General features: G+C 37.1%; 1 protein-coding gene across 3 annotated transcripts in view; it reads left to right on the forward strand.

The window, feature by feature from the left end:
* The window catches only part of cdh19 (cadherin 19, type 2), a 48,576-nt gene that overhangs the window by 7,358 nt on the left and 28,522 nt on the right, over positions 1 to 12,696 (forward strand). For all 3 annotated transcript variants that reach the window (XM_026238252.1, XM_026238253.1, XM_026238254.1), the window contains exons 2-5: positions 5,673 to 5,840; positions 6,394 to 6,581; positions 8,108 to 8,361; positions 9,817 to 9,953. In XM_026238252.1, the coding sequence (XP_026094037.1) occupies positions 5,673 to 5,840; positions 6,394 to 6,581; positions 8,108 to 8,361; positions 9,817 to 9,953 (747 nt within the window). The remainder of the gene's footprint in view (positions 1 to 5,672; positions 5,841 to 6,393; positions 6,582 to 8,107; positions 8,362 to 9,816; positions 9,954 to 12,696) is intronic.

Consider the following 12,696-nt stretch of genomic DNA (forward strand, 5'->3'; position numbering starts at 1 on the left):
AAAAAACTCACCAGCCTGTACTTAGTAATCCTGAATGGATTGATGAGCTTGTTCAAGTGTGTTTGATTAGGGTTGAAGCTGAACTCTGCAGGTCTGCGGCTCACTAGGACCGAACTTGCCTACCCCTGGACTAGATCCTGAGACGTGTTGCCTAACCCAAATATAGTTCAGAATATCTATAAATGCTGATCCCAATGCATTTTTTCATTATCGACATGGATATTAAAATCACCAGCTATTAAAACTAGCACTGTGCGATGTCTAAACTGAATGCACTGTATTTTATGTTTTGATCTAGGGATGCATGACTAATCAAATGCTATTGTCATGTGCATTTTGTTTGTAAAGCCAGTTCTATAATCAGCAGTAAATCATCATCACATGCTTTCTGATGGAGCAGCATTTACTACACAGACCCACAGCTCTCTGACAAGTTATGCAGACGATAGTATTGTACGATTATGAAATCGAAGAAATCGTTGGCAATAATGAAAGCTGTTTGTGTAGCTTCTCATTGAACTATGGCTCTGTGCAATAAATGCATGTACAAATACCACATTTAATAACACATTTTTACTCCAAACTCAATTCATAACATCAGTCGAGTGTTTGAAATAAATCCTTCTGTGAGATGATGTGGCTTTCTAACACAGAATAAGAAGTTTCAAGATTCAAGATTTTTATTTAGCATATACACAATTACATAGAGCATATATAACCAGCAGTGAAATGTGAGTCCGGTCTGCTCCATGGACAGTGCAATTACTAAAGGATACAGCACAGATGGAAGTATACATAAATATACTTCCATCTGTGTAAAGTGAATATTAAGTGGAGAGAAGGAATAAGGCATGCAACCTAAATATATTAAAACAAAACATAAATATAAAGCATTTCATTATAAATATGCTTTATTTTAATAATAATAATAATAATAATAATAATAACTCAGATAAACCATATATTGTCATAATCATGTGTTTTTAGTAATGCTGAATCAATAAAAGCAGTTAAATCTTCTGTTTATCCAGCTATCCAGTTCATATATCTTCAAAAAATTGACTTATTTCACTAATTCCATTCAAAAAGTGAAACTTGTATATTATATTAATTCCTTGCACACAGACTGATATCTTTCAAATGTTTATTTCTTTTAATTTTGATGACTATAACTGACAACTAAGGGAAATCCCAAATTCAGTATCTCAGAAAATTAGAAAAAAATAAATAAATTAACTAGAATTAATTAGAAAATTAACTTAAGACCAATACAAAGAAAATATTTTTAGAAATCTTGGCCAACTAAAAAGTATAAAAATGAAAGGTATGAGCATGTACAGCACTCAATACTTAGTTAGGGCTCCTTTTGTCTGAATGACTGCAGCAATGTGGCGTGGCATGGAGTCGATCAGTCTGTGGCACTGCTCAGGTGTTATGAGAGCCCAGGTGTCTCTGATAGTGGCCTTCAGCTCTTCTGCATTCCTGGGTCTGGCATATCACATCTTCCTCTTCACAATACCCCACAGATTTTCTATGGGCTTAAGTTCAGGCGAGTTTGCTGGCCAATTAAGAACAGGGATACCATGATCCTTGAACCAGGTACTGGTAGCTTTGGCATTGTGTGCAGGTGCCAAGTCCTGTTGGAAAATTAAATCTGCATCTCCATAAAGTTAGTCAGCAGCAGGAAGCATGAAGTGCTCTAAAACTTCCTGGTATACGGCTGTGTTGAACTTGGACCTCAGAAAACACAGTGGACATACACCTGCAGATGACATGGCACCCCAAACCATTTACAGTGGACCTCAAGCAACTTGGATCCCCCACATTTTTGAATGCATTTTGTTTCACAATCCTCTCCTGGGTGTGCTTATCCCTATTGCTTATACACTTTTTCAACCACATCTTTTCCTTCACTCCGCCCTTTCTATTAATGTGCTTAAACACAGAGCTCTGTGAACAGCCAGCCTCTTTTGCAATGACCTTTTGTGTCTTGCCCTCCTTGTGCAAGGTGTCAGTGGTCATCTTTTGAACAACTGTCAGGTCAGCAGTCTTCCCCATGATTGTGTATCCTACAGAACTAGACTGAGAGACCATTTAAAGGCTTTGTAGGTGTTTTGAGTTAATAAGCTGATTAGAGTGTTACACCAGGTGTCCTCAATATTGAACCTTTTTGCAATATTCAAATATTCTGAGATACTGAATTTGGGATTTTCCTTAGTTGGAAATAAACATTTGAAATATATCAGTCTGTGTGTAATGAATGAATATAATAAACAAGTTTAAATTTTTGAATGGAATTAGCTAAATAAATCAACTTTTTGATGATATTCTAAGTATATGACCAGCACCTGTATACTGAAGTTATTAACTATTATTATTATTATTTATTATTATTATTATTATTATTATAAGCTATTAGGCCTACTTGAAGTATAGCATACTCTATTGTGCAATAGTACTATATTTCTGTTTAAATTTATTCAAGTTATACCAATGTTTTATTTTGACAGGTTGTCGTAAACACATTGCATTTTCTATCTGTGTATATGATACGAATGAATGAAGATAGTTTTATCAAATGAAATGGTGAAATCCTCTCATAGCGCGCTGTGCACATGTGTAGCATACCACATGTGTTAACATAGTGAAGAGCTGAAAACAACACGCGTGCTTCAGTGTGTGTGTGTGTGCAGTAGAGGACTCATTGAGCGCTCATTGTATATAACATGTTTAACATGATGTGTATAACACCTTTAAGAAACTAGTCCATATTGAGATTTGATTTAAGATACAGCCTTCTTTTTATTTATTCCTTCAAAAATGGCCGAATTCCGTGACATTCTGCTGTATACAGTAAGTTCCATTTGTGACTGAATTACGCAATTCAATCCGTGTCGCTTCTCAAACAGACAATAAGACAAGCCTACCACAAGTTTAGGGCCTAGTCCATGCGTTGAAAAATGTCTTGTGGACTATATATGAAATATAACAAATAACTCTGTCTGATCTGTCTAAAGCTCAGTTTGTGTTATAATAATCAATATAATATTGTGGTGACACTAGGGCTGGGAAAATAAAGCGAAGCATCGCTAATCTAGAAATTATTCATCATCGAGTCTGGGTTTTTCCGAATGCATCACTATTCTTTCTTGAGTCGATCCTGAGCTTAGTTTTGAACAGCAGATGGCACTGCATGCTTTAGAAACAGCAGTACTCTGCTTGTTTCCAAATCCGTATACACACTTGAACCTAAAATAAACATTCATAAAATTCAAAAAGTTTGAAGTGTATTACAAGGGTGTTCTGAGCTGAGGCGACACAGCCAAATGCACAAGGGCTCTTTAGCACTCTTCTTCATTTGAGAGTGCGGATAAAAACTAGATTAGAGTGCCTTCTGTTTGATTCCAGATGTAATCGATCCATGAATCGATTTATCATCCCACCCCTAGCTGACCAGGAGACTGTTTAGAGATTTTGTAACTGTGTTCCAGACCGGAACAACAACCCTTTTTCTGAGGTCCTCAAAGATCTCATTTGTTCGTGTCTTGATTCATTTCCACGAACATGATCAGAATTTGATAGATTCCTGGGCTCATATTCACAAAACATCTGAAGACTTAAAGTAGCTCCTAACTTGCCGATTTAGGAGAAAATAGTAAAAATAGTGTGTGTAAGTAATGTAGGACTCCTACATTTTTGCTCTAAGAGTATTTCGTAAAGTGTATTAGCTCTAAAACTAGCTCCTAAATCTGTGAAACGTTAGGAGTAGTGAAGAGGACTTCTAAGTACCTAAGACCAAATCTGAAATATCTTAAAATGGCTGTTGCCAACAATCTACATTGGAATATAAACATTTTATAGAACAAAAAAAATGTTTCTAATCGGTTTGGTTTGGAGGTTATCCCTACTCCAAAAGTTTGATTATATATTTAATATATATGTAGCGAGTGGGGCGGGGCCGAGAGGCGTGGGAACGAGGAGTGAGGCCAGGTGTAGTGATTGAAGATGAGCTGCACCTGCGCCCCACCGCCAGTATCGAGTCCCACGTAGGAGATGGAAGGATATAAAACTGGAGCGACGACCGTGAAGGACGAGAAAAGGACCAGGCCTGGGACATTGTTTTATGTTTGCTTTTTATTTATGCGCACCAGTCGTCCGTGAGGGAATAATGTCCCAGGCCTGGTCCTCTCTCGTCCTTCACGGTCGTCGCTGCAAAATGTAGCATAACACAGTAGTCAGTACACTAAGGAAAATAAAAAAGTTTTTAGCAAGGATTTAAAAATAGACAAGGAAGGGGCCATTCTGATCTCTAAAGGCAGGGTATTCCAGAGTCGTGGCCCAGCCACTGCAAATGCACGCTCCCCTCTACGCTTTAGCCTAACGCGAGGGACCACCAACAGAGCCTGGTCATAGGAACGTAGGTTTCTCGATGGAGTATAAGGTTGAAGAAGTTCAGATAAATAGACAGGAGCTTTGTTATGAAGGGATTTATAAATGAAGAGGAGAATTGGGGTTATGTGTTCATGTTTACGACAGTTTAAAAGAAGTCTGGCTGCAGCATTTTGGACAAGCTGAAGTCGTGCAATTTGAGATTTAGATATACCGCAATATAAAGAATTGCAGTAATCTAGACGCGATGTAAAAATGCATGAACAGCCATTTCTAGAGTTTTTGGAGTGAGAAAGTTTTTAATTTTAGACAGTAAACGAAGCTGATAGAAACTGGATCCAATAACAGAAGAGATATGTCTATCAAATTTTAAGTGTTGGTCAATAGTAATACCTAGGTTCTTCAACCGTGAGGATCTGAAAATGGATAGACTATCAAGCTCAGGGCTTATACACTGAGAGTTATCATTAGGACAGAAAACAATTACCTCGGTCTTGTCCTCGTTTAAGAAGAGGAAATTTTGGGCTAGCCATAATTTAACCTCCTCTAAATGTTGTGATTTTTAAGAATAATTAAAGCAAATTACGTGCTTTCTGTAGATTTAGATGCTGTGAACTTGAGCGTGTCACTTCGAAACTCCATGGGTGGTTGCCTTATTACAGACATGAAAAATATATTGGTCCCACCTTATATTAGGTGGCCTTAACTACTATGTACTTACATAAAAAAATAAGTACAATGTACTTATTGTGTTCATATTGTATTGTAAAACACGTTTGCTGCTATTGAGGTGGGATAGGGGTAAGGTTAGGGAGAGGGTTGGAGGTATGGGTAAGTTTAAGGGTGGGTTAAGGTGTAAAGTATGGGTCAACAGTGTAATTATAAATGTAATTACAGAAATTAAATACAGATGTAATTACATGTAGTTTTTTTTTAATATAAGTACAATGTAAAAACGTATGTACACAATAAGAACATTGTACTAAATTATTAATTAAATTGTAAGTACATAGTAGTTAAGGCCACTTAATATAAAGTGGGTCCAATATATCTATAGAGAGTAAAACTTTTAAATTAACCAATTCAAATGGAAAACATATTCTCACATTTGCTATGCAATTGATAAGGAAGCTAAGGATAAGCTAATAAATTACTTTGCAAACTAATGAAGGTAACCAAAAACCAATATTTTTTATTTTTTATTATTTTATTTTTTTTTACAGCAGATTTAAATATCCAAATACTATCTGTGCTCGGTTTATTTAAATTTTTCTCCAACACAGGTATAATTGTGACCTCATGGCCTAATATGGACAGAGAAGCCAGGGAGACATATCTGGTTGTGGTTCAAGTGGAAGATATGCTCGGACTCACTGGAGGCTACAGTGCCACAACCACAGTGACCATCAGCCTGATGGATGTTAATGACAACGGACCAACTTTCCAGCACAGTAAGAATCCAAAACACCATCATTACATATTTCAGCCAATCAAACAGTTCAATTATGTTAAACCCCCAAAACATATAATGTCAAATATGTCATTCAAATAAGCAGTACTTCCCTTATACAAATATAAAAAATATATTAAGAAAATGTTTCCTAATATTTGAATAATCAATATATTAAGCACTGACAGAAAAAAAAAAAAAAATGAAATAAAGCATGCTGGGAACGAGAGATCTTCTTTAACTTATTGTGTTAATGTGAGTATTTATGTGTGTATATATTCACATTTATATGGGAGGATCTATGTGTAATACATACTCAATAAAGGATCAAACAATAAATATTTATTTTTGTCTTCATTTCTAAATATATATTTGTATGCATCAGTATATAACCATACATTGTCAATGCACATTGCTATTTATTGAAAAAATATAAACACAAGTTTTCAATATATGAAAATGTATTAGGTAATAAATTGCATAATATTTTACAGTATATTCCCATATACAGTCATGGCCTATAAAATATGATCAAATTTCCTCTTTATGTCCAGATTTGTACACATTTGCTATATCAGAGTCAGCACCAGTGGGTACCACATTGGGAAGAATAATGGCAGATGATGGTGATGTTGGTCTGAACGCTAAAATGAACTACAGCTTAGAAGATCTTGAGGAGAGCAGCACCTTCACAATCCAGACAGACCCTGACACTCAAGAGGGGATTGTCATACTGGCTCAGGTCTTACAGTACAATACGGATATATGCATATGTAACCATCATCATTTATTTAAGTAAATATATATATATATATATACAGTGGGGCTCGAAAGTTTGGGCACCCCTTGCAGAATCTGTGAAAATATGAGTAATTTTCAAAAAATAAGAGAGATCATACTAAATGCATGTTATTTTTTTATTTAGTACTGTCCTGAGTAAGACGTTGTACATAAAAGATATTAACATTTAGTCCACAAGACAAAAAAATTGCTGAAATTATTAAAATAACCCCCTCACAAGTTTGGGAACCCTTGGTTCTTAATACTGTGTTCTGTTACCTGATCATCCAGGACTGTCTTTCTGTTTTGTGATGGTTGTGCATGAGTCCCTTGTTTGTTCTGAGCAGTTAAACTGAGCAGCGTTCTTCAGAAAAATCTTTAAGGTCCTGCAGATTCTTCAGTTTTCCAGCATCTTTGCATATTTGAACCCTTTCCAGCAGTGACTTTATGATTTTGAGACGCATCTTTTCAGACTGAGGACATTTGAGGGACTCATACACAACTATTAAAAAAGATTCAAACATTCACTGATGGTCCAGAAGGAAACAAGATGCATTAAGAGCTGGGGGGTGAAAACTTTTGGAATTTGAAGATCAAGGTAAATAGTACTTAATTTGTGTACCGGGAAACATACAAGTATCTTCTGTTGCTTACGAAAGGCAGAACTAAATGGAAAAAAAATTACATTTCGACAAAATAAGACAAATTTGGCCATCTTCATTGTGTTCAAAAGTTTTCACCCCCCAGCTTTTAATGCATCTTTTTTCCTTCTGGAGCATCAGTGAATGTTTGAATCTTTTTTAATAGGTGTGTTGGAGTGCCTCAGTTGTCCTTAGTGTGAAAAGATTTATCTCAAAATCATAAAGTCACTGCTGGAAAGGGTTCAAATATGCAAAATTGCTGTAAAACTGAAGAATCTGCAGGACCTTAAATATTTTTCTGAAGAACGCTGCTCAGTTTCACTGTTCAGAACAAACAAGGGACTCATGCACAACCATCACAAAACAGAAAAACCATTGTGGATCATCAGGTGACCACACACAGTACTAAGTACCAAGGGTTCCCAAACTTTTGAGTGGGGTTATTTTAATAATTTCAGCATTTGTTTTGTCTTGTGGACTAAATGTTAATATATTTTATGTACAATATCTTACTCAGGACAGTACTAAATAAAATATAACATGCATTTAGTATGATCTCTCTTATTTTTTGAAAATTACTCGCATTTTCACAGATTCTGCAAAGGGTGCCCAAACTTTCGAGCCCCACTGTATATATATATATCACATTTATTTCACAAATGTTGGGCATGATGTTTTCAGAAACAAATTCAAGACACATTTATATTTATACAAAATAATAAATATTTTTAGTTTAATATTTTAAGTCATAATTAATATTTTAATTCATAATGTTAATTTTCGAACTAGCAATCACTGAACAACTGTTTTATGTTTGTCTTTAATAAGTGTTCTCTTGTCTCTGTAGCCACTGGATTATGAGACGAAGAGGCGGTTCGTCATTGCTGTAGAAGCCATCAATGCAAACATAGACACACGTTTTATGAATGCATATGAGTTTCGTGACAGGACAACAATCAAAATCACTGTGACAAATGTAGACGAACCACCCATATTTTATGAAACACCTTATAATTGGAAAGTTCTAGAGAGTGCCCAAATAGGCACTCAAGTTGGAACGGTCTACGCTAAAGACACTGACACAAACAACAATGACATAAGGTATTTTTTTTACCTTCTCTCCTTTCTTATTTCGACCCATATTACCTCCTAAATGTCAGATCAGAAGGACATTACAACATCTGAGGATACACACTGTGACTCCATAGTGACTCTATAGTGCTTTTAAAATATTGCTTAGTTCATTTTGAATAGTCCATGTCGACTTCTATAAACTTACATTTGCGCTGTTGTAGGAAATTCAGTAGTGAAGGCTAGGAGACTCAGATATCTCTTCACCAGGATTGCTTATTGAGAATACAGTCATCAAATATAACTGAGCTATTCAATCCTTATCAATATTGGCCTTACACCCAGGGGTGAAACAGAGCTGAGCGAATGTCTTATCTAGATAAATACTAACAATAAAAGGTGTGAGGTCTACATGGTCCTGAGATCTAGAGACAGGTCGACATTCTTTCAAATTGTAATTCTTATCAAGAATTAATTGAGAAACAGAACTCCATTTATTGCTGCAAGCAGTGATTGTCCACCAAGTGGACCATGTCATGGTCATTTGTATGTGCCACACTTCCTTCTGCCAGTTGGAGGCACTCTGTCAAACACAAATGCTGCCACAACCTTGTGATCTGTGATCAAACTATTTGATTTCAATCAGACAATGCGTCTAGACAATATGAGACTGTTTACTTTTTTTTTCATTTATCTCTCTCCATCGCAATCCTGAGTGAAATATTGAAAGTCTGCATTTTCAATGTCTCAGCATATTGTTGAACAAATTTATTGAGAGGCGCCTGCAATTTTAAAATAAATAGATAAATCCACATTAATCCCAAAAGGATTATGTTCCTTTTGGGCAGATATAATGACTGTGTTTTTAAAAGTTGTATTGACAACAGTATATGAACAAAGTGACTAGGTAAAACTCACCCCACTACTTTAGTTAAAAAAGACCCCAAAACCAAAGAAAAAAAAGAAAGAAAGACAAATTTAAAACATTTCTTTAACAACAAACCTTTGGGGAAAACAACTACTAATTATAATAACAATAAATAAAAGGGAGATGTTTACAAATTATTGACATTCTGTAGCTTACAATGATTAATCAAATTGTGATTAATGCTGTGAGACCAGAGGATAAAATAATGCCGCTATATAATCTTATGTAGAGTAAATTTATAGTAGATATTAAGGTTGTAATTATAACTGATCGAAGAGCTTGTTGACACCGTTTTCCTATTTTCCTAGTTGAATGTGTTGTTTGGTACAGTTGTTTGTACATTTGGAGCCATCTGGAGAAACAGACTAAAGGATTCTGAACCTACAGCACCAATAACAATACATTGTTTTCCATACTATTTATGTGCTTGGTCAGAAAGTCCATGATTTTTTTATTTACCTGCTGTTTTTGCATGGTTGAAATCTGCATATGGTAACAAATAAGGGAAGTATATGAAAAAAGTTGTTCTAAAAATAACAACTGTTTCCCTTGAACAGATACAGCATTTTAAAGAGCAGTGACACACGACAGATGTTCAAAATTGATCCAAGTAATGGGACAGTGTATGTGGCCAACCTTTTGGATCGAGAAACAGCAGCCTGGTACAACTTGACCATCGACGCCAGAGAGAACAGTGAGCACATTTTTGTCACTAGCATGCATTAACCACTGACTAACACATATTTGAATATACATGCAGTAGGTGGACAACCAGAATGGGTAATACCGCCGTGTGTATCACCACCGCAGGGCCATGGAGTTAACTGCAAGTCAGTTGCATGTTAAAATAATTTGCAAAACTTCCACCAGATGGTGAAAAAGGGACGGATTGCAAACTGAATGTAATTGTAAAATGTTGGCTTGTAAATGGAGATGAAAGGACAAAGTAAAACATCTCAGGTTACGAATGTAACCATGGTTCCCTGAGTAAGGAACAAGACACTGCATCCTCTAGAGGGCGGTTTGGGGAACACCTCGTCGTGCCCTATGTCTGAAGCATACATTGAAAAAACACCAACGAGTCGGCCAGCAACAGCCTATGAGCAGCCTATGAACAGGCTCCGGGAGAACACGTCATTCACTTCTTCGTCTGAAGCTTGCATCCGAAGCATTGCAGGGAGCTAGAGGACGCAGTGTCTCATTCCCTACTCAGGGAACCATGGTTACATTTGTAACCTGAGATGTTCCCTTTCACGGTGTCTCAACAGATCCCTAGTAGCAACACCCTGTTTAAATAGGTATCCGAGAATAGGTGGAGAGGTGCCCAAGATGAACGGGAGTTTTACCAACTCAAGAAAGGGCACGAAGCAACCGTGCAAAGCCCTCACCATATAGGATTTTAGAAAGAACACAGAATACTAGCGTGCAAACTTACCACAGTGTGGATTTTCAAACACTGTTCTAAGGAGGGGATCTCATGGCACTCTGATAGAGCTGCTCATAGATGGAATGGTGCATCTGAAAAAGTATGTTTGGGAGTCATCAACTCGATCTGTGGAAATAATGCTGGAGCCTTCAGGGAAAAAAAAACAGAGAACTAAGTATGATATAAGAAGAAAACACAGAATTCAGAGTAGTGCGCTCAAAGGCGAAAAGGAAAAGGGGAGCGCTAATAAACTACCATGAGAATCGCCTAAATAGCCCCTCATGTTGAGGGAAGTGATGCTTGTAGTGTATTGCAGGACATCCATGAAATTCCCTGCAGTGCTGTGCCAGACCTGAAGATCAAGGAGGCTCCCGCAGAAACCTGTGATCTCAGCCACCAAATAACGGAACATGAAGCCAGATGGCTGGTGCTGACAATTGTTTTGTAAACTCTGTAACTGAGCACTGCAAAGGAAACTCACAGAGTTTATTAGTAGACACATAACCACCAGCACTTTAATACACATAAGTATATACAGAAAGGGTTACACACTCAACCACCCTCCTGTGCTGAAGTCCTGCTCAAGGGGCACCTCCTTTTAGTCTGGACCCTCTTGTTGTTGCGTTATGCGAGAGGTTTCCACCTAACCTTGATCAGGTGGAGAGCTGGTGGTTACAGGGGAATTAGGAAGGGGAGGGTAAAAGCAGAAGTTAAAAATCCCTAAAGGGAGTAGATACTTTGGTATAGCTCTGATTCAAACGAGAACGCTGCCTTGTCTGGATCACATCCCTTAGGTTCTGCTTACCTCCTTGAGACTCACGATTCCTCTTAGCCCTGCCCGCAGGTGGGGGACGAGTGCAAGTCGTAACACCAGCCTTCTGTGCCCTTCTTTGATTAGATCTCTGTACACCAAATTAGTAAAGCAGAAAATAGTTTATATTTTGTTTTCATTTTCTCCCTGTGCTTAACATCAACCTGCCAAAAGGTGCTATGGATGAAAATTAGCCAGTGTTGGCTAAATCTGACACTTTTTACATATTTATGTATTATTAATGTGCATTGTCCCTGATAAAAATAAAAAAAGAAAATCAAAAAATCATCACTGCCACTTCTGCTCTGCTCCTGCTACATGCTGCAACACTGCCTCTGCATTGGCTGTGACTCTACTCTGTTAAAGTTAGGCACCAAAAAATATACTTAAATTCTGCTTATGTGTTCGGTGTGAAACCAGCTTGAAATTGTTAATTTTGCTTTGTACTACAGGGCACTGCTCTGCAAACTAAACCAAGGCCATTTTTTTATGATAAAATAAAACAAACTAAACTACACAGTGGGGTAAAACACAGCAGCAGGAGGTTGAACACAGATCAACATGAAACAATGAACTGGCACAGGACAGAAAACTCTGGGTGAATAAATAGGGAAGCAAACCAGGAGGGTAACGAGGGAGGACAGGTGAGGAAGATGAACCAATAATGGGTTAAAAAGTAAGATAAGATAAACTGTATTGTCCCGAAGGAAATTTGTCTAATGCTTTAATAGACAGTGGGACAAAAGAGTTCTTTAAATGGTTAAGCCTACATTTGGGAACTCGAAAGCGTCTTCCCGAGGGAAGAAGTAGGTACTCAGAGTGAAGGACATGAGTAGGATCTGAAATATTTTTAGGCCTGTCTAGTAATGGTTTCTTCAAAAATAGCCTGAAGTGTGGGATGCTCTTAACCCCCATAATTTTCATGGCTCTCTGTGTGAAGCAACACTTTCTGGTTGACTACAAAGACTCTCAACCTTCGAAGAAAGTACAGACGCTGTTGGACCTTAGTACAAACGTTTTCCATGTAAGTTTATTATCAATGTGAATGCCCAGATATCTGTAAGAGTCCACCTGGGCTATATTCTGACCGTTAAAGACCACTGGTTAGTGGTCTCCGGTGGATTTAGGGTCAAACATAATCTCCACTGTCTTCTTTGTGTTAATGCTAAGGAAATGGTTATCACATTAACTGGACTAAAC

This window comes from Carassius auratus, chromosome 49 (genome assembly GCF_003368295.1).
Source record: "Carassius auratus strain Wakin chromosome 49, ASM336829v1, whole genome shotgun sequence".
NCBI classification, from domain to species: Eukaryota; Metazoa; Chordata; class Actinopteri; order Cypriniformes; family Cyprinidae; genus Carassius; species Carassius auratus.